The 27,634-nt window shown below is 49.4% G+C and overlaps 1 protein-coding gene across 2 annotated transcripts in view; it reads right to left on the reverse strand.

Annotated features, from left to right (window-relative positions):
* trim54 (tripartite motif containing 54) overlaps window positions 1-27,634 on the reverse strand; it is a 110,466-nt gene that overhangs the window by 14,596 nt on the left and 68,236 nt on the right. For both annotated transcript variants that reach the window (XM_072499021.1, XM_072499019.1), the window contains one exon: window positions 26,138-26,224. In XM_072499021.1, coding sequence (XP_072355122.1) covers window positions 26,161-26,224 — 64 coding nt within the window. In that variant the 3' untranslated portion in view covers window positions 26,138-26,160. The remainder of the gene's footprint in view (window positions 1-26,137; window positions 26,225-27,634) is intronic.

Here is a 27,634-nt window from a genome sequence, read left to right on the forward strand (position 1 = left end):
CGATCCTAGACACGATCGGCTACAAAAGAGGTGACCCCGTAGAAAGCCTGAATAAGTGCAGGCAGAAAAAGACGGAACACCCCACAGCGTTTGCTGGACGCCTGTGGATTCATTTCACAGCAGTTTTCGGTAACTTAGACCGCGCCCATTTGTCCCAAGACGGTATGGCCAAATGGACCCGCACCCTTATCTGCCATGCCACAGAGGCAGGACAAAAAGCCTGTACGAATTATGACCCCTCAGAGGAAGCCCACAATGAGAAATGGGTTTTAAAAAGATTGTCCCGCACCTGAGAGCAGTCTGTACAAAGCAAACCCGCAGTTAGGAAACCCAAGGAACAGCAGGCAGAAGCAGACATCCAAGTGGTGAAAACGCACCAGAACCCCGCATGGGTGAACGAAGGCAGGAACAGCCCCCCACAAAAGCCACAGGAGTGTTACAACTGTGGACAGCTAGGACACTTTGCACGAGAATGCAATGCCCCACGAAAGCCACAGAGAGCCCAGCAGGCAGGCACTCTGAATAAGAATAGGACAGAGCCCATACATAGTGTGAGCACCCGTTCAGACCAGACGGACATGAATGGAACAGACTGACTGTCTTCGGGCTCCCCCAGTTGGGTCTGCGACACCCTTTGGGATAGGTCCAGCCGACCAGTAGTTGCAGCAAAAGTACAGAAACAGCCCATCGAATTTCTCCGGGACACAGGAGTGTCCCGCACCACAATTAATTCCTCCACCATGTTTCAGAAAGACACGTGGCCCACTACAGCCACAATCACCCTCAGCGGCTTCACAGGCCACTCACAGCAGGGACACATCACAGCCCCTGTACCCATTCAGATTGGCAATATAACGACGAAGCACCCCATAGTTTTAGTCGATCTACCCCACACAGCAGAACACATTTTGGGAATTGACTTTATGAACTCCAACCACCTTTCATTCGATCCTGTAAACCAATGTGTTTAGAAAATGGCAAAATCCGCTAGAGCCCCCGCAACGCTCACAATAGGTGAATACGGAAACAAGATTGGCGTAGTCGGCGAATTTTGGTTTGACCCGACCACGATTAGCACAGACAAGCAGGTTAGGGCAGTTCTGCAGAAGCAGAGGACAGCATTCGCGACCCACAAACACGACTGTGGCCGGATGACTGGTTCCGTTCAAATCACAGGACCTGACCCTAGACCCCAAAAGCAATACGGATTTCCCCAAGAGGAAGAGGGAGAAATCTCAAAAGTGATCGGCAGCTTATTAGAGCAGGGCGTACTCAGATCAGTAGCCTCCACTAATAATGCCCGATATGGCCAGTGAGAAAGCCCGATGGATCATGGCGACTGACCATTGATTACCGGGAACTCAACAAAGTCACCCCCGCAGCAGCCACCACGGTAGCCACAAGTCCCGAGACCATGCTCAAACAGGGACTCAACCCACAATATTTTACGGTTTTGGACGTCAGTAATGGATTTTGGTCCATTCCATTGGCGAAAGCGTGCCAATACAAATTTGCCTTCACTTTTAAAAATCAGTAGTACACGTGGACATGCCTCCCACAAGGATTTCACAACTCCCCCTCCATTTCCCACCGACAGCTGACAAACGGATTATCGAAATGTTCTCGCCCCGAATGTCTGGTCCAGTATGTGGACGACCTATTACTGCAGACAGACACCAAGGCAGAGCAAATCGAGCTTCTGACCGAACTCCTGGAACTCCTATAGAAAATTGGTTGTAAAGTAAACCCCAAAAAGGCCCAGGTTTTGGAAAACAAAGTGATATATTTGGGTACGATTATCACGCACGGTAAACGCGAGATTGAGCACAAAAGAACTGACTCGATTGCCAAATTGCCCCTTCCCCAGAATGTTTCAGCCCTCCGGTCATTTTTAGGACTGGTTGGTGACTGCCGAAACCACATTGACGGTTTCGTCAGCAAGGCAGCGCCCCTCTCGGAACTGCTAAAGAAAGGAGCCTCTTGGGAATGGCTTCCGCAACATACGGATGCTGTGGATGCTTTGAAAAGAGCCCTCATTGCAGCCCCCGCACTACAGGTTCCAGACCCGCTTTCCCCCTATGCTATAGAGATAGCTCTCACCGACCGCACCCTTTCGGCCGTGCTCCTCCAGGAACGGCACGAACAGTTAAGACCCTTGGCTTACACCTCTAGACTTTTAGATCCTGTGGAGCAGGGATTTTCGGACTGTGAAAGGCACCTGCTCGCAGTTTTCTGGGCAGTTCAGTATTTTTCCTACATAATGAGACTAAACCCCATCACAATCCTCACAGAACACACCCCCACCCAACTTTTACTTGACGGACGACTTAAGGACGGTACAGTTAGCCAAATTAGAGTAGCTAGATGGACCCTTCTTTTGCAGGGACGGGACATCACTGTTAAAAGGACCAAGACCCACACTTTCTTAGCCGATAACCTTCAGTACCCAGGCACCACCCACAAATGTGAAATCATCTCACCGCACCACAACACAGGCCCCTTTATTGCGAAAACACCCCCCAGAAAGATAGGTAGTACACCCCAGAGCCCCCAGCACACAGACACGTACGCACCTTTAAGGATTTATGTGGATGGTTCTTCCACAGTATTAGACGGGAAGCGCATTACAGGATGCGGCATAAATGTTGAGGACGCACAGGGACGCGCCCGAGAAGAGATCTCGTTAAAGTTACCAGGCCACTTGGGCGCGCAGGCGGCAGAACTAGCAGCCGTTGCGTACATTGTGGATCACCCAGATTCCTTCCCCAGCCCAGCAGACATATACTCAGACAGCCTCTGTGTCTGCAACAGCCTTACAGAATTCCTACCCCTGTGGAAAGCAAGAGGATTTGTTTCCGCAGACGGAAAACCCCTCCCTTCAGCCCCACTGCTCCGCCACATTTTAGAGAAAGCACAGGACAGGACCTTTGGTATTGTTAAAATTCGCAGTCACCACCGTTCCTTCCCCCCCCCCCCCCCGGAAATGCAAAGGCCGATGCACTGGCAAAAGCAAGTTCCAGGCATGGATATTTTTGGACACCTCCCGAAAGCGCGCTAGTGAATGCAGTTCAGGTCTCGCAGACTAATATCAAGGATTTAGTGCAGGCCCAGAAGCAGGATAGCAATCTCAGGGAGATTTTAAAAGGACAATTTACAGCACCATATGATAGATTTAAAAATGCACTGACCACACATGATGGTGTGGTGCTAAAAGACACCCTTTATGTGGTTCCTGAACAGGACAGGAATCAACTGATTTGTTTGTTCCATGACAGTCATGGGCATCAGGGAATTGATCCCACTACAGCCCACCTCAGGCAGCTCTGTTGGTGGCCAAGTTTAAAAGAAGACATAACGCACTACGTTAAGAATTGCCTTATCTGTGCCCAGAACAATCCGGACAGATAGGCAAAGAAGGCTCAGCTTAGTCACACCCGCCCTGTTAACGGCCCCTGGACTAACCTCCAGATCGATTTTATAGGACCATTGCCCCCTTGCAGGAATGGTTACAAGTACGTATTAGTCGTCATAGACACTTTTAGGAAATGGGTAGAGGCATTCCCATCCGGAACAAACACGGCAAAGACCACCGCAAAGATCTTAACCCACCACACTTTTACAAGCTGGGGACTCCCCCGCAGCATTGAATCCGACCAAGGTTCCCATTTTACGGGACGTGTCATGAAGAACGTCCTCACGATATTTGGCATTACCCAAAAATTCCACATCGCATACCACCCCCAGTCAAGTGGTATCGTGGAGCGCATGAATCGGACCCTAAAAGCCACCCTCGCAAAAATGGTCCAACAAAACAACACCACTTGGGATTCAGTCCTCCCTTTGCGCTGATGTTTTTGAGAAATACTATTTCAACATCCACAGGTTAAACCCCACACACTCTCACGACCGGACGCCCCATGAAAGGCACAGAATTTTTATTAGGATTGGACTTGACCAACCCCGAAGTGCCCTGCCCTCACACATGAGAACGCAGTCAAACAGTTAGTGGAAACAGCTCAGCTAGCAGTTGCAGTACGATTAGGCACAAGGAAGAAACAGAGCAAGGCCTGTTTCGACAAGACCGTGCATGCGTTTGAGGTAGGACAGCAGGTCATGCTCGCAATTTACAACCCCAGCACATTCCTGTCACCAAAGTATTCGGGTCCGTACTCCATTGTGGACAAAGTAAGCCCCTCAGTGTATAAAATTAAGTACCCCAATGGAAACACTGCGATGTTCCATATTAACCAGCTTAAGGCATATGGCCCACAGTCCAACCACGTTCATCACATCATGCTCGACGCAGCAGACCACACCCCACCCACAGCCAACGTATCTCTACCCTCCCCTAACACGCCCACCACATCCACGGACTCGCCCTCGACTCCACCCGACCTCTAGACTTCGCCCCGGAACGCCCACAGACTGCAGCAGCAGCGACAGCGACTGTGACTCAGACAACAGCCACAGTACGCATCCCTACTATCCCCAGGCAACAGGACCCACACCCAGTGAATCGGACCACGATTCGAGTGATCCCTTCCTCATCACATTCCTCAACAAACCCCACCAAAGACCACCGCCCTACGATGACAATTCCGTCCCCACAGAACTAGACACCACCTTTTGGCACCGCAACAACTCATACAGTCTCATCCGGAACGACGAGATGGACCCCAAATCGCACCATGCAGCCCTATCAGCCCTGATACATTCGAGAGTATGGCATCCGGGAGAAGATGACGACTTTGAGTCTGACTCCCAAAGTGAGAACCCCTTTGCGACCTTGTTCGCAACTGATAACTGAGGTGTCCAGATGATGTTTTAAAAAGGAACCGCTTGGGAGAAAACGGTGTACTTTCTGATGGAACCTGCAGCACGTTGTTTAATGTTGTTTGTTACTGTTATTGTTAAGTGTTGTTTGTACGGCCACATGCCATATTTGTCTGCAGAAACCTATGAAAACGTGCCAGCACGCTCATCGGCAGAAACCGCTGAGAACTTGCCAGCCCCCGTTCATAACTGCTCTTCTGGTTCGACGGTAGAACCTTTACAGCAACCCCCCACGATGACTATATTTTTGCCCGTTCTTGCCGGTTGCTCAGGCAGTGGAGAAACGGCATTGGTCTCCGCCCTGCCTGAGGACCCCCCTCTGGTCAGCTACACTCGGGTAGAGCACATACAGCATTTGTCACCGTCCTACCCGGGGATTCCATCCAAATCCTACCCGTCGCAGCCCATACGCACCTCACTTCGGCACTCTTGGTTCAAAAAGTTGTTTTGTTTTGTTTTCTGGCAACCCTTAGGTTACCATCCCTATGCTATTTACATCCTCAAACATTTGGATGGTAAATCACAGAGCCTGCGAGACGGCTCACACTGTTTCAGTATTTTTAAGTGTGTCTTGTCCGGAATATTCAGTTTAAAAAAAATTGAGGGAGTCACACATGGTGACAAATTGTAAAGGGAGAATTGGCACTGAAGGACAGACATGCTAACGCATGAGATATTAAACCAAGATAGTAACAGAAACTATGCTTGACCCATAGAACCCCAGAAGCTCCAGGAAAAGAGACGAAACGGAAAGGAAGAGAAGAGAAAGAAGAAGAACAATGAGGACAGCCTCCGTGTTGATCACCGCCATTATGATGTGTATTCGGTTGCACGCGAACGCGAACCCCCTGACCCCAACCCCCCCCCCCCCCCCCACCCCCCCCGGCTGTTAATGATTCACTTCCCCATAGCACCCAGAGCCCGGTGACAGGCAACACACCATCATGGTGTGATAAGCTCATAACGTGGTACTCCCTTTCCTACGTAGTCGAATCCCTATTAGCATTGGCGATCCTCTGCAGCATCGTGCAGACTATCCGCATGAGGAAATGGCGAAGGAGAGCCTACCGCTCTCGCACCCCGGTATACAGAATGAGATCCCCTATTTTCGGTTTTCACCAGGCCCCCCGAACCCCTTGATCTACAATAAAGACCATTTGTGTTGCATCTTCTGTAAATAAAGAAATGGAAATATTGTACACCCCTGTGCTTGACTGCCAAGCCAGGAAAAATGTAAATGCTGCTATTATTTTGTATTGTTTAGGAAGTTAATATGACTGAATATTTAGTGAGTGTAGTTTATTGAGGACAGTTAGAGGCACCGTTTTTTAAATTTTGTAATGCATGTCCCTGTTTATGACATAGCGCCACTTAGTTCATTGCATAGTTATGGTCAATGTGGAGGCCATAGAAGAGTGCTCGCTGGGTCAGGGGATGAAGACAACGCAGTTATGTGATCCTTCACGCTTCGCGTTAGGGATCACAAGGAGGGGGTGAAGCCACCTGGGTTGGCCACTTCCCGACTTAAAATGGAGAACGGCAAAGACTGAAGGGAAATTCAGCCAACACAGGTAAAATTGAGCAAGTGCAGAAATCATGTGTATTGAAACTTGCAAAAACCAGACAGCGCTGAAACCAGCAGCCATCTGCATAGTAATGAGCAATTCAAAGGCACAATTGGAACACTCAAGGTGAATAAAGCCAAGCCAGACTCCTCAGCGCCAGCAGGAGCCAAGACAAAGGAAGGCTAACGGACATTTAGGGACCGCCCTGCGATCAGGGAACAACTCAAGTATTGGAGAAATCGATCCAAATGATCGGAACGCAGTCCAATCATTTGGAACCAGGTACGGGGTCCGCCCCGAAGGGCGGGAAGCCCCTGGGGACTATAAAGTAAAGCCCCCAAGTTTAAATCGTCCTTCTTTGGCAGGGTCACTCAGCAGACTTGAATCAACCCATGAGAGTGACCTGTCTAAGCTGCCGCATCAACCAAGTAAGTCTCCAGTCAACGCTCGCTACGAGATAGGCGCTCCTAGCTACCAGTCCATACCAGCTTTTGAATCCTGCAGACTCAGGACCTGAACGAAAGGCCATTTGTTCCCCTGACCTGGTGGACCAATTACGAAGCTAAGTATAGGCCGTTTAGTGATAGGAATAGTCTAGAAAGTAGAGTTTATGCATGAGTAGTGATTTACTGTGTATAATAAATGTGTTTTGATTTGAATCTTACTAATTGGTGTGTTGAGTTATTGATCATTACCTGACCCTCGTGGTGGTATCATAAAGATACCTGGCGACTCAAGAGCAAAGGTTAAACAAACAGAGCAAATTACGAATTAAGAGCCAACCAAAAATTAGCAACAAAGGAAAGAAGAAGAAAGTTGTGAGGGGAAAGTGAAAAGTGAAGTTTATGTACTCCATGATAGTCCTCAATACCGAGGCCACGTAAGGCTGTGTACTTTGCCCCCTACTATACGCCCTACACACGCGACTGTGTGGCAAAATTTGGCTCCAACTCCATCTACAAGTTTACTGATGACACAACCGTAGTGGGTCGAATCTCAAACAACAATGAGTCAGAGTACAGGAGGGAGATAGAGAACCTAGTGGCGCAGTGTAATGGCAACAATCTCTCCCTCAATGTCAGCAAAACTAAAGAGTTGGTCATTGACTTCAGACATTGACACACTCTTGTCTGTATCAATGGTGCCGAGGTGGAGATGGTTGACAGCTTCAAATTCCTAAGTATGCACATCACCAACAATCTGTCCTGGTCCCCCACTATGACCAAGAAAGCACTACAGCACCTATACTTCCTCAGGAACCTAAGGAAATTCGGCATATGTACCATTTACAGATGTATCATAGAAAGCATCCTATCTAGCTGCATCGCAGCCAGTTTTGGCAACTGCTCGGCCCAAGACCATAAGAAACTAAAGAGGGTTGTTAAGAAGAAGATGAACAAAGAAAATTACAGCACAGGAACAGGCCCTTCGGCCCTCCCAGCTTGTTATCCCAGCCCAGTCCATCGTGCAAACCCACCTCCCAACCATTGACTCGGTCTACCTCCCGCTGCCTTGGGAAAGCAGGCAGCACAATCAAAGACCCCTCCCATCCGGGTTATTCTCCAATACATCAGGCAAGAGATACAAAAGTCTGAGAACAAGCACTAACACGTTCCACAACAGCGTCTTCCCTGCTGTTACCAGACTCCTTATATGGATCGAAGTGATCTCTCCACACATCTTTCTCCACTGATTAGTACAACACTCCTTATGCTTCACCCGAGTCTGTATCTATGTATTTACATTGTGAATCTATCGTATGTCCTATGTTTTTTTTCATGTATGGAATGATCTGACTGGACTGTACGCAGAACAATACTTTGTGCTGTACCTCGATACATGTGACAATAAACCCAAATTCAAATCCAAATCTAAATAGGGGCCAACTTTGACAGAGACCTGAGCTTAAAATGTTGCCTGGACTGTCCCCATTTCCTCAAGGTGGATATGACCACCGGGCTCGCAGAATAATTTGTCGCCGAAAACAGGAGCGAAGCCGTCACCAGTGTGCCCAACCCAGACTCCCTACATGTCCTCAGCTCAACCTGCACCCAAGCGGCCCCTAGTCCACTACACCAATCCAGCACCTTTTCCACATTAGTTGCCCAATAATATAAAAGCAAATTCGGCAAAGCCAGCCCACCGTCCTCCACAAATTTTGTGTCTCTCTGTAAAACTACAAATTCTCGGAATCTTAGCCGCCCATATAAAAGCCGCTATCAATTCATTAACCCTCCCCAAAAATGATTTATGGTGTGATGCACGATCAATGACCACTAAAGCGAGGTTGTAGTCCAACTGAAGGCTTTAATAAGCTAGATGTTTCCCCCAGCAGCTCAGGTACAGAAAGAAGGCTGCTGGGGCGGCACAGGTTCTTATACTCCGCCTATCAGGGCGGAGCTATTATACACTCTAGCCAATAGAAAGCATACAGTTTCCACCAATGGTGCTTTAGCCTATCAGGTACCGTAATATCTATAATACCACATGGAGGAAAACAGGAAGACATTGAAAAAGAAACAAAAACCATGGGAGAATATTAATTTTGATAGACTGGACTCTGCCCGCCAAGGACTGGGGAAGGTTATCCCACCTTTGCAAATCTTGATCCAGCAAGGCAAAAGGGAAGCACCCTCAGGTCAGCTTACCACCCCGTGAGGTCCAATGGAAAATACTCAGTCTTTCCCAAATTCTTTTTCATTTATAAATTTAGAGTAACCAATTTTTTTATCCAATTAAGGAGCAATTTAGCATGGACAGTCCACCTACCCTGCACATCTTTGGATTGTGGGGGTGAGACCCACGCCGACACGGGGAGAATGTGCAAACTCCACACAGACAGTGACCCGGGGCCGGGATCGAACCCGGGTCCTGGGTACCTTGAGACAACAGTGCCAACCACTGTGCCACCATGCCGCCCCTATCTTTCCCAAATTTAACTTGTATCCCGAAAAAGAGCCAAAGCTCTTCAGTAGCTTCATTATATCATCCATAGTGGGGACTGGTCCGTCACAAAAAGCAGCAAGCCGTTGGCGTATTGGGATAATCTGAACTCCACCTTGCACCCCCCCCCCCCCCAGCCCCCACAACTATCCCCTTTCACTTTCTCAAACTCCTCAAAGACATAGCTAGGGCTCAATCGGCAATGCAAATAGGAGCGGAGACATCGGACACCACTCTCATATTCCCCAGCCCAATTGAAAGTACCCTAAACTCAGAGTGTTGGTACGCACACTAGCCGAGCGGGCCTTATACAGTAGATGAAACAAACTTTGGTCCAAGCACAAACTTCTTCAAAACTGAAAACAGGTAGTTCTACTCCAACCTGATAAATGCCTTCTCAGCATCCAAAGACACAACCACCTCTGGAACCAGTCCTGCCGGCAGGGAGAGAACTACATTTAACAGTCACCGGACATTAGACGACAACTGACGTCTGACAACTTAACAAATCTTGTCTGATCTTCATCATCACTCCAGGGAGACAAGGCTCTAACCTCAACCCTAACACCTTAGCCAAAACCTTGGCATCAACATTCAGCAACGAAGTAGGACAATACGATCCACATTCCACAGGATCCTTGGGCTGGATTCTCCGCACCGCCACATTTCTATTTCACCCCGCTGGCGGGATGCTCCGTTACGCCGGCTGGTCAATGGGCTTTCCTATTGTGGGACAGTCCCACGCATTCAGGAAACCCCCGGGCTGCCGGCAAAACGGAGCATCCCGCCGGCAGAGAATCCAGCCCCTTATCTTTCTTCAGGAGGGAAATTGATCGTGGAAGGGAGCCCCAGGTCAGAGAGTCGAGAAACATTAACACCAGCAACGACACCAACTCTCTAGAAAACATCTTACAAAACTCCACTGGAAGCCCATCCGGCCCAGAGGCTTTACCTGTTTCCATCCATCCTACCTGCTTAGATTTCCCAGGACGTGGCAGTGCCTCCAACTCTTCGCGCTCCTCCTTCCCCAGCAGAGGAAATTCCAAACCCTCCAAAAATGGCAACGAATCCGACACCCCCACTGGCGGCTCCGACCAATGAAGATTCTTATAGAAAGACTCAAACGCACCATTAACTCTATCTGGTGCGGATACCAGCTTGGGGCTTGTGTCCCTGACCTGAATGATCTACGAGAAGGCCACCTGCCATCTCTCAACTGGTGAGCCAGGAGGCGGCTAGCCTACTCCTCATATTCATAAATATGAATGCTGCACCTAACCCTTACCCATAGACAACAGATCGAATTGCGTCTGCAGTTTCTTCCTATTCACCAGGAGCTCCAGGGTCGTGTCACTCGAATACCTGCCACTTCCAGAATATCATCCACTAGGGTTTGGCGCTCTTCTCTTACCTTCCTAGCCATGTGTGCCTAGTATGATATAATCTCCCCTCTAACAACTGCTTACAAGGCCTCCCACAGCATGGTAGGAGAGACAGACCCGTTCCCATTGAACGTCACATACTCATCTATAGCCTTGGAAATGTGCCCATAAAACCCCATATCCACCAATGGCCCCACACGCAACTTCCATGTCAGACGGTGAACAGGGCCCACCTCTAAGGACAGAGGTCCACCAAGTGCGGTGTATGGTCCTAAATGACTATAGCTGAATATTCTATCTTTCTCATCCCAGGGTGAAGAGACCTGCCCAATATGTCTTTCCTGGGGTATACCTTATGAACTGGGGAAAAGAATGAGATTTCCTTATCCCCCAGGTGCATGAACCGCCATGGGTCCACCCCCACCTCTGCCATAAATGCTAACATTCCACGTGACCAACCTGATCGAGAGTCTTTCACCAACACCCCCCCCCCCCCCCCCCCCCCCCCAAGTGTCAGCCATTTACAATGTGAAGGATTAGCCCATACCCACACCAAAAAAACCAGGCCCAAGTCCCACCCAAGATGACAGGCAGCCCCACCCAAAAGGTGAGACAAATAAAAACCCTAGTCACTGTCAGAGAAATACCTCTTCCCCTCCCCTAAACTATTCCTCCCCCGCCATGAACCTGATTAGCTCCCAAAGAACAATGCCCCCTCCTCTCCAACTACATCCCCTGTGGTAAACCACGGTATTGCATTGCATAGCATTGTATTGTATTGTTACATGCCTGGGCTTGTCCAGGCTGGCTCCTCCTGTGGCTCCTCCCCTCGGGCTTATGTATAAAGGTGGCAAGTCTCCACCTCCGACCCAGTTCAGGACCAGAGGCCAGGAGGCTTGCTGTTTAGTGTATTCAAGCCTCAGTTACGTTCATCACTCGTCGTGTGTTTATTGATGACATCTCAATTTAATACACTAAACTTCGAAGATGAACTCATCAGTCAAGCCTGATCGCCTGGAGCTGGACCTACAGGCAGCCGACGCCGCAGAAACCTTTGAGCACTGACTAAGCTGCTTGGAAGCGTACCTCGGATCCTTCACCGAAGACTTCACAGACCTCCAGAAGAAGCAGATCATCCACGCACAGGTGAGCCCAAGAGTCATTCTCATCAGGGACGCCCCCTTGTATGCGGACGCAATAATGCTGCTGAAGGGACAATACGTGAAGTCCGTTAACGAGGTGTTGCTAGGCATCTCCTTGCCACGAAACGACAATGCCCTGGGGAATCACTCGTAGAATTCCTGCGTGCCTTGGGTATGCTTTGCCTGAACTGTGACTGTCGGGCGATATCAGCTACCCAGCATGCGGAGCTGCTGATCAGGGACGCTTATGTCGCGGGCATGAACTCTAACTATATCCGCCAGAAATTATTAGAAGGGGGGACACTCGGCCTCCCAGAGACATTGCAACTCTCCAACTCGCTGGAGGTGGCCTCCCAGAACATGGAGGCCTACACCTCCAACCGCGCGGCACCCTCATGGATGCAGCCATCATCCGACCCGGGTGCGACGCAAGCCTGTGCTGTGCAGCGGCCGGCCAACGCCAGAATCCCGAGGTGCTACTTTATCGGCCAGAGTAATCACCCCAGACAACGCTGCCCAGCACGGAACTCAACTTGCAACAGCTGTGGGAAGAAGGGCCACTTTTCAAAAGCCTGCCAGGCCCGATCTCCCCCCAAAACCTCTGGGCCCAGCAGCGCTGCCTGCTGCCTGTCAGGGCCGCCCCCAGCTGCCGCCCCACCCGCCATGTGCAACTCATGGGCTCTGCCATCTTTTCCGCCACCTTCAATTTCAGCCGCAGCGTGCAACCCATGGGGGCCGCCATCTTTAACCCATCCTCCAACCGCCACTCGCGACCAACAGGGGCCGCCATCTTGGACGCCATCGCCGCTGCCACCCGCCACACACAAATCATGAGGGCCGTCATCTTGGACCACCCCGCAGCCTCCCGGGAGCCCAGCTCACCCGACCGTACGCTGGCTACCGCTACCTCAGACCGGCCTACCGACCGCCTTCCGAAGCTCGCCTCCATCACGCTTGATCAGTCCCGACCGCACCAACTCGTGAAGTCTACGATGACCGTCCGGATCAACGGGCACGAGACGGCCTGCCTTTTCGACTCCGGGAGCACAGACAGCTTCATACACCCAGATACGGTAAGGTGCTGCTTACTCCCAATCCTACCCGCGACCCAGAAAATCTCCCTGGCTTCCGGATCCCATGCAGTAGAAATCCAGGGGTACTGTGTCGCCACCCTTACAGCACAAGACGTAGAGTACGCTAACCTCAAACTCTACGTCCTTCCCCATCTCTGCGCTGCCCTATTACTGGGGCTCGACTTCCAGTGCCACCTCCAGAGCCTTACTTTAAAGATGGCGGATCCCTGCCCCCCCCACCGTCTGCAGCCTCGCGACCCATAAGGTCGCCCCACCCTCGCTTTTTGCAAATCTCACTCCGGACTGTAAGCCCGTCGCCAGCAGGAGCAAACGATACAGTGCCCAGGACAGGGCCTTGATCAGGTCGGAGGTCCAGTGACTCCTGCGAGAGGGGATCAGTGAGGCTAGTAATAGCTCCTGGAGAGCTCAAGTGGTGGTCGTCAAGACTGGGGAGAAGCACCTCATCGATTACAGCCAGACCATCAACCGGTACACTCAGCTCGATGCGTACCCCCTCCCCTGCATATCTGACATGGTCAATCAGATTGCGCAGTATCGAGGTTTCTCCACGGTTGGCTTGAAGTCCGCATACCACCAGCTCCCTATCCACCCGGAGGACCGCCAATACACTGCCTTCGAGGCAGATGGCCACCTCTACCACTTCTTCAGGGTCCCCTTTAGCATCACCAATGGGGTCTCAGTCTTCCAAAGAGAAATGGACGAATGGTTGACCAGTACGGGCTGCGGGCCACATTCCCGTACTTAGACAATGTCACCATCTGCGGCCATGACGAGAACCTCCGGCACTTTCTCCACACCGCTAAACTCCTGAACCTCACCTATAATAGAGAAAAATGCGTCTTCCGCACAACCCGCTGTGGTAAACCACTGTTACACCTGTATTGGGTGATGTGAGGTCGGACCTGTACTACACGGTCGCCGGTAGCCCCTGCCTGCTGGCTCCGCCCTGTAGGAGGAGTATAAATATGCGTGTCCTCTATTCAGCAGCCATTTCACCAGCTGCTGTGGGAGGCCACACATCTTACTGCAATAAAGCCACAGTTGTATCCAACCTGAGTCTTTGTACACTTGATCGTGCATCAATTTATTGCAGTAAGATTTTCTCAAAGATGGACCTCCGAATCAAACCAGATCGCCTGCAGCTGGATCCGCAGTCGTGCGACGCCAGAAAGGACTTTAATCACTGGCTGGCCTGCTTCGAGGCCTATATCAACTCAGCGTCCACCCCTCTGACGGAGGCTCAGAAGATACAGATCCTGTACTCAAGGTTGAGCTCCAGCGTGTTTCCGCTGATCCAGGACGCCCCAAACTACGCGGACGCCATGGCGCTCCTCAAAGAAAACTATGCACAGAAAGCGAACACACTCTTCGCCAGGCACATACTCGCCACTCGCTCTCAACTCCCTGGCGAGTCCATAGAAGACGTCTGGCGGGCCCTAATCCCACTCGTCCTGGACTGTGACTGTCAGGCCGTTACAGCCACCGAACATTCTACCCTTCTTATGCGCGATGCTTTTGTAACGGGGATTGGGTCGGACCTCATTCGCCAAAGGCTGCTTGAAGGGGCCACGCTCGACCTAGCGGGGACTAAGAAGCTAGCACTCTTCATGACGGTCGCCTCACGTAATGCTCAGACCTACCCCTCTGGCCGCACGGCCCACCCCTCCTATCGCTCGTGGACCCCACACACGGCCGCCCCAGCCGGGGCTTTACCCAGCCAATACACCTGCGCCACACGCCAATCCGCGCACCCCGGGGTCCCTGATGTTACTTCTGCAGCCAGCTGAGGCACCCACGCTAACGCTGCCCGACCCGCGCTGCCATTTGCAAGGCTTGCAGCAAAAAGGGCCACTTCGCCGCGGTGTGCCAGGCCCGCGCAGTCGTCACTGTCGCCCCTCCCCCTTACCCACACACAATGGGCGCCGCCATCTTCGTCCCGGACCAAGCGCGGCCAGTGGGCGCCGCCATCTTCACCTCCCGGGGCCACATGCGGCCAGTGGGGCCCGATCCCGACCGCATGCGCACTCTCATGGAGCTTCCCCTCTCCCACTGCCCCAAAGCCCTCAAACGCTGCCTGGGGTTCTTCTCCGACACGCCTAGTGGGTCCCAAACTACTCGGACAGGGCCCGCCCACTCATTCAGTCCACCCACTTTCCCCTTACGGCCGAGGCACAACAGGCCTTCGCCCATATCAGAGCTGATATAGCCAAGGCCGGGATGCAGGCAGTAGACGAGACATTGCCCTTCCAAGTAGAAAGGGACGCATCAGACGTCACACTTGCCGCCCCCCTCAACCAGGCACGCAGACCCGTGGCATTCTTTTCCCGCACCTTTCATGCCTCAGAAATTCGGCACCCGTCCGTCGAAAAAGAGGCCCAACCTATCGTTGAAGCTGTGCGGCATTGGAGGCATTACCTGGCCGGCAGGAGATTCACTCTCCTCACAGACCAATGGTCAGTAGCCTTCATAGATTATCATAGAATTTACAGTGCAGAAGGAGGCCATTCGGCCCATCGAGTCTGCACCGGCTCTTGGAAAGAGCACCTTACCCAAGGTCAACACCTCCACCCTATCCCCATAACCCAGTAACCCCACCCAACATTAAGGGCAATTTTGGACACTAAGGGCAATTTATCACAGCCAATCTACCTAACCTGCACATCTTTGGACTGTGGGAGGAAACCGGAGCACCCGGAGGAAACCCACGCACACACGGGGAGTATGTGCCTTCATGTTCAACAACACGCAGCCTTCATGTTCAACAACACGCAGCGGGGCAAGATCAAAAATGATAAAATCTTGCGGTGGAGAATTGAGCTCTCCACCTATAATTACGAGATTTTGTATCGCCCCTGCAAACTCAACGAGCCCTCAGACGCCCTCTCCTGAGGTACATGTGACAGCGCACAAGTAGACCGACTCCGGGCCCTACACGACAGCCTTTGTCACCCGGGGGTCACTCGATTGTACCATCTGGTCAAAGCTCGCAATCTGCCCTACTCCGTCGAGGACGTACGGACAGTCACCAGGGACTGCCAGGTCTGTGCGGAGTGCAAGACGCACTTCTACCGGCCGGACCGTGCGCACCTGGTGAAAGTCTCAGCGTGGATTTCAATGGGCCCCTCCCCTCTACCGACCGTAACACGTATATTCTCAGTGTGGTCGATGAGTACTCCAGGTTACCCTTCGCCATCCCATGCTCCGATATGACATCTGCTACCGTCATCAAGGCCCTCAACACAATCTTCGCTCTGTTCGGCTTCCCCGCTTACATCCACAGTGACAGGGGATCCTCATTCATGAGTGATGAGCTGCGTCAGTTCCTGCTCAGCAGGGGTATCGCCTCCAGCAGGACGACCAGCTATAACCCCCGGGGAAACGGGCAGGTAGAGAGGGAGAACGGGACGGTTTGGAGGGCCGTCCTACTGGCCCTTCGGTCCAGGAACCTCCCAGCCTCTCGCTGGCAGGAGGTCCTCCCTGATGCACTACACTGCATCCGGTCACTACTGTGCACCGCTATGAATAACACACCCATGAACGTGTTTTTGCCTTCTCCAGGACGTCCATTTCCGGGGTGTCGCTCCCGACCTGGCTCGCAGCTCCAGGACCGGTCCTCCTCCGTAGGCACGTCCGACTCCACAAGGCGGACCCGTTGGTGGATAGGGTGCACTTGCTCCATGCCAACCCCCAGTATGCCTACGGCCGCCAAGATGCTGTCTCCCTCTGGGACCTGGCACCAGCAGGTTCCACTCACACACTTCCACAGCCTGGCGCCGCCCTCCCCTCACCCGGCGCTCCCAACATTATCCCCACCAGGACCATCCCTCCTTCCCCTGCCCACGCAAGAGGATGAAGAGGATTTTGGCACGCTCCCGGGGCCACCCGACATCAGGCCAGCACCGACGTCGCCAGCATCGACATCGCCGCCACCGTTACGTCGCTCCCAGCGGAACATCAAGGCACCAGACCGATTGAATCTCTAACTGGCACCGGACTTTCAAAAGACATTTTTTTTCTCTCCTAATAAAACACTGTACATAAATTCACTACTGTATATATTTCTCCAGCACCCCCGCCGGACTCATTTTTAACAGGGGGGTGAATGTGGTAAACCACTGTTACACCTGTATAAGGTGATGTAAGGTAGGACCTGTACTACAGGTTCGCCGGCTGGCTCCGCCCAGTGGGAGGTGTATAAATATGCGTGTCCTCTATTCAGCATCCATTTCGCCAGCTGCTGTGGGAGGCCACAAATCTTATTGCAATAAAGCCACAGTTGTATCCAACCGGAGTCTTTGTACAATTGATCGTGCATCACCCGCCTAGCCATCCTCGGCTATGTCGTGGAACACGGAGTCCTAGGGCCCGATCCCGACCGCCTGGAACTCCCCCTCCCCCACTGCCCCAAGGCCCTGAAGAGATGCCTGGGGTTCTTCTCTTACTATGCCCAGTGGGTCCCCAATTATGCGGACAAGGCCCGTCCACTGATCAAATCCACCGTTTTTCCCTTGACGCCTGAGGCCCGACTGGCCTTCAACCTCATCAAGGCAGATATTGTCAAAGCCGCGATGCACGCTGTGGACGAGTCCATTCTATTCCAGGTGGAGAGCTATGCGTCGGACTTTGTTCTGGCCGCTACATTCAACCAGGCGGGCAGGCCCGTGGCTTTCTTCTCCCGTACCCTCCATGCCTACGAAATCCGACACGCCTCCGTCGAAAAGGAAGCCCAAGCCATCGTAGAAGCTGTGCGACATTGGAGGCATTACCTGGCCACAGGCAATTCACTCTCCTCACTGACCAACAGTCGGTTGCCTTCACGTTTAACAATACGCAGCGGGGCAAAATCAAGAATGACAAGATTCTGAGGTGGAGGATCGAGCTCTCCACCTACAACTACGATATCTTGTATCGTCCCAGGAAGCTCAATGAGCCCCCAGATGCACTATCCCGTGGTACTTGTGCCAGCGCACAAGTAGACCGACTCCGGGCCCTCCACAATGACCTCTGTCACCCGGGGGTCACCCGTTTGTTTCACTTCATCAAGGCTCGCAACCTGCCTTACTCCATCGAGGAGGTCAGGACCGTGACCAGGGACTGCCAGATCTGCGCGGAGTGCAAACCGCACTTCTATCGGCCAGACAGGGCACATCTGGTAAAGGCCTCTCACCCCTTTGAGTGCCTCAGCATCGATTTCAAAGGGCCCCTCCCGTCCACTGGCCATAACGTGTACTTCCTCAACATTGTTGACGAGTACTCAAGATTCCCTTTTGCCACCCCATGTCCTGACATGACCTCTGCCTCCGTCATCAAGGCCCTGCACAGTCTTTTCACCTTTCTCGGGTTCCCCACCTACACCAACAGTGATCGGTGATCCTCCTTCTTGAGCGACGAGTTGTGTCAGTTCCTGCTCAGCAAGGGCATTGCCTCCAGCAGGACGACCAGCTATAACCCCCGGGGAAACGGACAGGTGGGGAGGGAGAACTCAACGGTCTGGAAGGCCGTCCTCCTAGCCCTACGGTCTAGAAGTCTCCCAGTCTCCCGCTGGCAGGAGGTCCTCTCCGACGCGCTCCACTCCATCCAGTCGCTCCTGTGTACAGCCACCAACGAGACTCCTCGTGAGTGTATGTTTGCTTTCCCCAGGAAATCCACTTCCGGGGTCTCTCTCCCGTCCTGGCTGGCAGTCCCAGGGCCCGTCCTTCTCCGGAAGCATGCGTGGAGTCATAAAACTGACTCCCTCGTCGAGAAGGTTCTGCTCCTCCATGCAAACCCACAATATGCCTACGTGGCACACCAGGACGGGTGGCAGGACACAGTCTCTCTTCGGAATTTGGCACCTGCAGGTTCCCCAGCAACCACCACCACCATCCCCGACCCTATACCGTCTTCCCCCGCCGCTGCCCACCTACCACACAAACTAGCACCCGCAAGCCCACCGGCAACAATCACCACCACCTCCGCCCATACGCCCCCCCCCCCTCCCCCTTCACCGACTCAACATCTGGGTGAAGAAGAAGACAACACTCTCCTGGACATGCAGGTCTCGACACCGGTGCCCACACCACAGCCGGGACTGCGGCTATCACGGCGGAAGGTCAAGGCCCCCGATAGACTTAACCTTTAAGACCACTTCACCCCGCCGGACTCTTTTTTAAACAGGGGATGAATGTGGTAAACCACGGTATTGCATTGTATAGCATTGTATTGTGTTGTACATGCCTGGGCTTGTCCAGGCTGACTCCGCCTGTGTCTCCTCCCCTTGGGCTCATGTATAAAGGTGGCAAGTCTCCGCCTCCGACCCAATTTGGGTCGGAGGCCAGGAGGCTTGCTGTTTAGTGTATTAAAGCCTCAGCTACATTCATCACTCATCGTGTGTTTATTGAAGGCGTATCATCCCCCCACCAAACAAACCAGCTAAGCTCATTAAAAATGGGTCCAACAGGCCACAGCCCCTCCCCCCACCACACTCCCGTTCACGAGCTAAAACCTTGCTGCTAGTGAGGTAACCCCCTGTCCAGGTAAAGGTTAAGGAAAAAAGCTCCCTAGCCCATCCAGTTACATTTGTAAAAAACAAAATCCAACACCCCTGCAGCACTCAAATTCCGATCAGGGACCATGCATTTCCATTACTATTCCCATCAGGGACCATGCATTTCCATTACTATTCCTTAACCACTACTCACATTAGTCCCCCACCCCTCCGCCACATAACGTATGTAAACCCCGAATAACAACACATATATACAGTATATAAGAAATCCCAAACAAACCCATCCCATCAACAACGATAACAGTCCTCACCGTACCCTTTTCACTGGATCCAAGACCCTGCTCTTCGGCAAAAGGCCCCACCTTCTTCACTGTATCAAAATAGTGGTCTTTCTGCCCAGAGGTAACTCGCAACCTCGCTGGGTACACCACTCTGAAACTCACTCCACTCTGGTACAGCGTTGCCTTCGCATTATTACAGGCCACCCGCCTCATCACCATCTCCACTCCAACGTCCTGATATATCCGGATGGTGATCCCCTCCCATCTTGAGTCTCGATTTTCATTTGGCCACTTCAGGACTCTCCCCTTCTCTCGGGCGTTTTGGAATCTTACAGCCACTGCTTGTGGCGGACCATTTGTTCGAAGCTTCTGCCGGAGAGTTCGATGGACCCTATCCAACTCTGGAGGGGACATCTTTTCATTCCCCCCCTCCACGAGCTCCCGAACATGTGAGAAAAATACTCAAGTGGGATTTGGGCCCTCCATCCCCTCCGGCAACCCACGATTCTCAGGTTTTGCCCTCTTGATGTTCTCCACATCATCCACTTTCACCTTCAGGATCATGTTTCTCGCCCCTACCAACGCGATCTCAGCCTCCAATGAGGCGATTTGATCGCTGTGCCTCGACAAAGTTTCTTCCACTCCCTTCAACACTTCTCCGTGCTCCTTCACAGCCTCCGAGTTTTTCTCCACCATCTCTTGGATGGGACCCAAGCGCCTCCCCAATCGATTTTGAGGGTTTCCCTTGTTTCTCGAAATGCTTCCCGAGCTGCTCTTGAGGCCATTGCCTCTGTCAGTGTATCTGCTGTAATAGGAGCTGCCGCACCCACTGGAGTTGACTCCGTCATCTAACCTCCTGGTGAGCCACATGGACACCCCAAATCCGTCGAACTTTCTTTCCACCAGCCTTTTTTTTGAGAGTTTCAACATTCTTTCCTCAACGGGCAGACTAAATCTTCAGGCACGCCGAGTGTGTTCACCCAAATTCCTCAGGCTCTGGGCAAAAAGGTAAAAAAAAACAAGTCTCTGACGGGAGCTACCTAGTGTGCGACCTCCTCCTACATACCGACACCAAATTTTTTGTAATGTTTCTGTGCTCCATCCCCTGTTTTATTTCTTGCTGTCTATAATAAAAGCATGCTTTTAGTTTCTTAAAATTATAGATTAACCCCACTCAACTACCCACTAGAGATAAATTGAAGTCTGAATTTGAAGTGATTAAAAATTACTATGACTTCATTGAAAATTGGTAGCACAGTGGTTAGCACTGTTGCTTCACAGCACGAGGGTCCCAGGTTCAATTCCCAGCTTGGGTCACTGTCTGTGCGGAGTCTGCATCTTCTCCCTGTGTCTGCGTGGGTTTCCTCCGAGTGCTCTGGTTTCCTCCCACAAGTCCTGAAAGAAGTGCAGTTAGATGAATTCTGAATTCTCCCTCCGTGTACCCGAACAGGCGCCGTAGTGTGGCGACTAGGGGATTTTCACAGTAACTTCATTGCAATGTTAATGTAAGCCGACTTGTGACACTAATAAAGATTATTAAATTGCCAAATTGAATCATAAAGCATTCCTATGCTACTCCGTTAAAAACAGAATTGAAAACATCTGCCCACACTTCACTGGTTTCACACATTTACCGTGCCTTTAATTCTACTGTCAATTGCTAGAAGCAAGATAACAATGCTGTTATAATGAATAAGAACCACAATTCTTGGTGGTCTGTATGGAACAGCTTTTCTTGCTACTGTTTGCAGGAAATCTGCATGCAAACAGATAGTAGCTCTCTATGTCTGATCCTGCGATGTGTATTGTAAATCCAACTACAAACAACATCCAGCAAAGGATAAAACCATACCCCTGATTTGGAAAAAAATAATCAATTTTGAGGTCAACTTCAGGATAATTAAATTTTACACGATTCAAAGCTGAGCAAATCAGCACGTTCACTTCATGCCCTCCTTTTATATGCATCACTCTTATTCACTTAGGAAAGCTTGAGTTACAGAATAATTACTGCTGTTGCTAGCAAGAGCAGTTAGAGATAGAAGCCAATTTGATTCAAAGCCATTAAGTTTAGAAGTTTCCAGGTTCAGGTCCCAGCTTGAAATTGGACAGCCTCTGATTCTGTCACCGCAATTGGCCTCAATGACATGGAGATTAAGGGAGGGAATGAAAAAAGAATGAGCCAGCATCCTCACTCCTGATTACTAGATCAGGGCCCCGGGCCAAAATGTGCGTCAGAAGAGTAATAGAGGATCAGAGACCCACACTCGCCTCCACTGCAGCAGGGATTCATCAACATTATCAGGGAAAATACACACACTAACATTGCAGCTCAAGCACCAAGAATCCTGCATCCTGCTTCAGCTGGACCATTGAAGAAATGGAGTCATATTCAAAATAGTCATCTAATTTCAAACTGTTTATCAAACATGTTGGGGTAATTTGTGACCTGCTGAGAATGTTACATGAATGTGAGTCTTTTCTTGTGTACTATTGAAAAGATGCTGGTGTAACATTTACATGGAGGCAAGAAGTGCCATTAAGAAACAACCTTGATAGCACTGGCAAGTGAAGAGGGCGCTGGCCCAAGCAGTTCATCACTGGTGGGATGTCCATCCAGCAGGGAGCGGGAGGTGATTGCTCCAGTGAGAGAAGGACCTGGCCAAGAGCTTTGTCACTCTCAGCGAGTTCAGAAATCACCAGACAGACTGCATTTGTAATGGACTGAATTTGATGCTCTACCATCTTTGGGTTATTTTTGTAAATATTTATTTATCTGTTGTTGTGTATATAATACGACACTAAAAGGGGCGTGGTGTCATTGCCCCTTTTCAGGGGTGTTGCCCTGAAAGGGTTTTGTGACCTGCTGATCCATTGGGGGGCAGAGTTGGAGCCTTGCTTGGACTTGTTCCAACAGTTATGGTCGGGCCTGGAGAGTTAAGATCTTTGTTTCCTTGCTCTGTAATGTGCACAGTTGTTCTGTTAATGAACATTCATTAGTTCACTGACCCGAGTTTGAGCCTTAATTCACTACATTACAGCCTGGTTCATGTTCCTCTGGATTGTGGAGTATCAAAAGCTACCAGATGCCTCCTGTAGCTGACATCCTGCTAGTTCAGAATCTCAAAGGTTTGTGGTAATTCTAAGTAAGCCTTGTGGGAGAATCTGCCAACCAATCTGCCACATGCTCACACGCTATAAGTTCTGCTTTATGTGAGAATGTTGTTCAGTGACCACAGCAATGACTCCTCCTCACCACAAGTCAACTTGCACCCGGTGCTGATCATTTCCCATTGAAATGTTAGATCTACTCTAATGGAATGCAATAGAGGGGCGGCACAATGGGACAGTGGCTAGCACTGCTGTCTCACAGTGCCAGGGACTCAGGTTCGATTCCGACTTCAGGTGACTGTCTGTGTGGAGTTGGCACAATCTCTCCATGTCTGCGTGGATTTTCTCCGGATGTGCCGGTTTCCTCCCATAGTCCAAAGATGTGCAGGTTAGGTAGATTGGCCATGCTAAATTGCCCCTTAGGGTGGCTCAGCTGTAATAGGTCAGGAGATTGGGCCTAGGTCGGGTGGTCTTTTGAAAGGTTGATGCAAACTTGATAGGCAGAATGCCTCCTTCTTTCCTGTGTGGATTCTATGATCACCTGCAAATATAAAAAGACACAATATGTAAGCAACATGACTTAAAAATATACATACAATGGAACAAGGGACAGTCAGTTACAAATAGAATTTTAGGAGAGACTTATCAAAGCAAAGAGGTGCAATTGTAGACTACTGAACAAAGGATTTTTGTCTGTACATAATGAATAGAGTTATTTTTATGGACATGCTATGTTTATTGATATGTTATGTTTATGCACAGGTTTATTTCCACTATTTACTATGCTGAGAGATTGTACAATAGGATAGACAATGTAAACTTACCAGACATTTGGGATTCCAGGGCAAACATTCCTGAAATGGTTTTGCCAAAATTTACATCCTTTTCCATTGAGCAAGTTACATGTTAGTCGCTGGTGTAGTAGCTCTTTCAATCTCTGGGCATTGAACTCTTTCTGTCTTTGCAAGGCTTTCAGATCCTTCTTGGAAATCCATTGGTGTTTGCTGTAGTTTAGCCATTACTTTGGGAATGCAGACATAGTAAAAAATAGCACCACAATGTTTGCAAGATTGCTTGACGAGAATCAATAATTTTGGCAGGGTGGTCTGCACAGCCTCCTTCTAGACTCCAGTTTGCTCAGATACTGTGAGCCACATGTGAGGACATCTTCATTTGTCTTGATCAAAATATATTTTCATGCATATTTATATTTGATGATTGAATAATTGATAATAACATCTAGTTGTGTATCACAGTTTAACAATTATAGCAAATAAATGTGCTGATTTGTAAGAATGCCAATCTTCAAATGTAACCAAATAAAGGAGTTCATTAATAGTGTCATTCAAATGCTTTAAATTAACGCTAAACCTAAATTGGGTCATCGTTAATTCAGTCTTTTAAAAAAATTAACTTTACACATTGCCAGTTTTGAAAAATGATCTCAGTTTGGTCAATATTCAGCTCAGTACAGGTTATAGAGGTATGAAGAAGTTATAATTTTGCAGATCTGTTCATTTCAAAATTGTTATATTATATTCTCCACTTTAAAAAGGATCTTGTTCATTACTCATGTGTTCAGTGATAAAATAACAGCCTGAAAATACACTGAAACCCCTGCTTTGTGCAGAGATTGGTCTTGAAAGAACTATTCAAGTTTTGTATAAGAGCACTACCAAGATCAGTCATTTTCAAACTTAGGGATACGACCAGAGGGTGTGGGAGGGTCGTGGAATGATCAGTTGCGTTGTTCCCCATTGCGGGAAGAAATTACCAAAGAAAGGCCGAAACCGACTTTTAAAAATGTCAGCCACCACCAGCTTTCAAGAATGCCGGCTGTCCCACTCATGCGTGCCCCCTCAGCTGAATCGAACAGTATGCAGGCCCGGAGCCCAGCAGGGTAGACCGCCTCCTCATGACGTCAGCGCACTGTCCCAGGACTAAATTTTTTTATTTTTTTTTAAAAATCGATGGAGTCTCCCTGCCAGAAGGAGCAGCAGAGAGCAGGTCGCGTGCCCAACGCACTGACGTCACATGCTCTGGGTGTGAAATCACAGAAGATGGGGAATTCCTCCATTTTGTAGCTGCCAGGAAGCAAGCAACAAAAGACAGTAATTTTGTAATACGGAAGAGGGCCAGAGACACAAACAGGCTCACAACTGAATGTGCTGGAGAGAGCTTCTCAGGAAGGTCCATGGCAGGACAAAGCAGTGGGGGGGGGGGGGGGGGGGGTGAGCTGTGTGCAGAGCTCCAGGGCCTCTGGTGAACAGTCTGAAATCGGGAACAAAGTAGTATAAAGATGATTTGTTGAGGTTAATTGTTAATTTTGCCAATGCTTGGGACTACGGCGCTGAGGACCCGGGTTCAAATCCTGGCCCTGGGTCACTGTCCGTGTGGAGTTTGTACATTCTCCCCGTGTCTGCGTGGGTTTCACCCCCACAACCCAAAAGATGTGCAGGTTAGATTGATTGGCCATGCTAAATTGCCCCTTAATTAGAAAAAAAATAATTAGGTCCTCTAAATTTATTTTTAAAATGTTGCCAATGCTAATCCAGAGTGTGTTATATGCAGCAAAATACTGATAAATGAAAGTTTAAAACTTCGAAGGCATTTGATGACCATCCATGACGCTTCAAGGACAAACTTCTTGATTTTTTTTCCTTAACAGGAATGTAACATTGAATGACAAAGCAAGTGAGATTGTGAGGACCAAGCAGGCTCACCTGTCGCATTAAAGGTGAGCAAAAATGGTGCGTCGCGAAGGTCAGCTGGCATGGGCATGGGTTATGAAGGTCGGCCGGTTGATAAAAGTGGGTCCCGGGAAAAAAAGTTTTAAAAACACTGACCTAGATAATGCAGTTTATGATTTGAAAATCCCACAACGTTGCAAATGAATGGGTTTCAATCTATTTGAACTCTTGACCTCTGTGGCTGACCGTTGGCACAATTGTTGTATTCGCCTTTTCTGGCAGTTTTCTTTAAACATCAGCAAACACTAAGTTCAATGGTTTGAACTAAAATTTATCTATTGATCTTTCTCTTTCAGAAAACCAAACAAACAAGAGTTAATATTCGGCTAACTTAGTCTTTGATGTTACAATTTCACAGATTTTCCTTGGATAATTACAACCAGAATTGGTGGAACATTTGTTTGAATATCTCATTTTACATCAAGCTGAAAAAGACCAATTTTCACGTGTAGCTCTGATTTCTGGTGCACCCAGTATATAGCCAGAGGACTGATGATCGGAAATGAGATGAAGCTAAAGGCTCAACTGCTTCTACTTTTGATTGCTCACCATCGGCCATTTCTCCTTCCTCTTCAGCCACTCCGCCTTCCTCTATCTCTTCTTCCTCTATCTCTTCCTCTTCTTCTCCCTGGCAATCTGTGCAATAAAAGTAAAGAGAACTCATTAGAAACCTCTGCCCTGATATGTCCTGATCCTCAACAGTAGCCTTCCAACCCTGGGGAGTTACTAGTTCACTTGAGTCACAAACTGACCCCCACCCTGCTAAGGTGCCTAATTTGTAATGTATTTCCAGTCAGAAGCCAAATGAATCTGCCAGAAAATTAGGAAATGCTAGTATAACACACTGAAAAGTTGCATTCAAAAGTATATCAGCTTCAAATGCTTTCTGCAGTAACCCAAACCATGGTATAGCCACAGAAAATTTGGCAGGTGCCTTTAACTTGGAGAACATTGATGAACTTTTAAGTTATGTCAGTAGTGTATTTAATCAGGCCCAACCACATACACCCTGCATATATATCTCCAAAAATGTTATGCACAGCAACAACAATGAGAGGAAACTACTGGATAACCAGCAAAATACAGTGGAGCAAGCTCTGGTGGTGGGGTTTGCAATGGGAGCTCAGCAGTGATCAACAGTATTCAACATATGCCAGCAGTCAGCATTCTTTAAATGTGAGCTTTGGAGGAGAATTCCTGTACCAACACCTAGCTCCTTCTCACTCCGGCTCCACATTCAGCTAGGTACATATATTTTTTTTTATTCATTGTTGCTTTCAGCCTAACATGACTGCTGCATGTAGGCCTGGCTTTCCTGAGCAAATTTGATGCAGACCTAGCTGTGGGGCCCTCAACCAGACGTGAAGCCCTTTATTTTCATATACTGAGAGGATGTAGCAGAGATTTCAGGTAAGGGCACTGCCACCAATGTATTGGTGTTATATGGCAGATAGTTCATATGCAATGACTGTGTGTTCCATGTATTGATCATTCTTTGTATGAAAAGCTTCCTCTACCCAAATTAACATTTCTGCCACTGTCTGGATTTAATTTTAGATAGTGGCCTTATGTTTAAAATTCTAAATTCATATGAGTTTTCATATGCCCAACACATTGGAGCCTTAGCAGACTATTTAACGCTCAAAATAGCAGTGATACTCGGAAAAATTTCTTGGCAAAGTTAGGTTAAGTGGTGTTGCTCTGATTAGAAAAGTGCTGGCAGGGGTGCAGTCCAGAAGTCAATGCTGGGACCATTTTTGATCTTAGATATTGAACCTGGGAAGAGAATAAAAGACTAATATTTATATAGCACCTTTCACAACCTCACTACCTTTCAAAGTGCTTCACAACTAATGAAGTACAGAGAACCTGCCCTCAAAATTTGTTGATGACAATATAGGAGGTTTGGCAAACACTGATGCGGACATAAAGAGAGTTCAGAAAATTTTTTAAAACCCAGAAAAACAGAATATGTTTACAGGAGGAATATGGAATATAAAGTAGATAAGTATGAGGTAACATGTTTTTTGAGAAAAGTTAGGAAAG

The sequence above is a fragment of the Scyliorhinus torazame genome, chromosome 4 (genome assembly GCF_047496885.1).
Source record: "Scyliorhinus torazame isolate Kashiwa2021f chromosome 4, sScyTor2.1, whole genome shotgun sequence".
NCBI classification, from domain to species: Eukaryota; Metazoa; Chordata; class Chondrichthyes; order Carcharhiniformes; family Scyliorhinidae; genus Scyliorhinus; species Scyliorhinus torazame.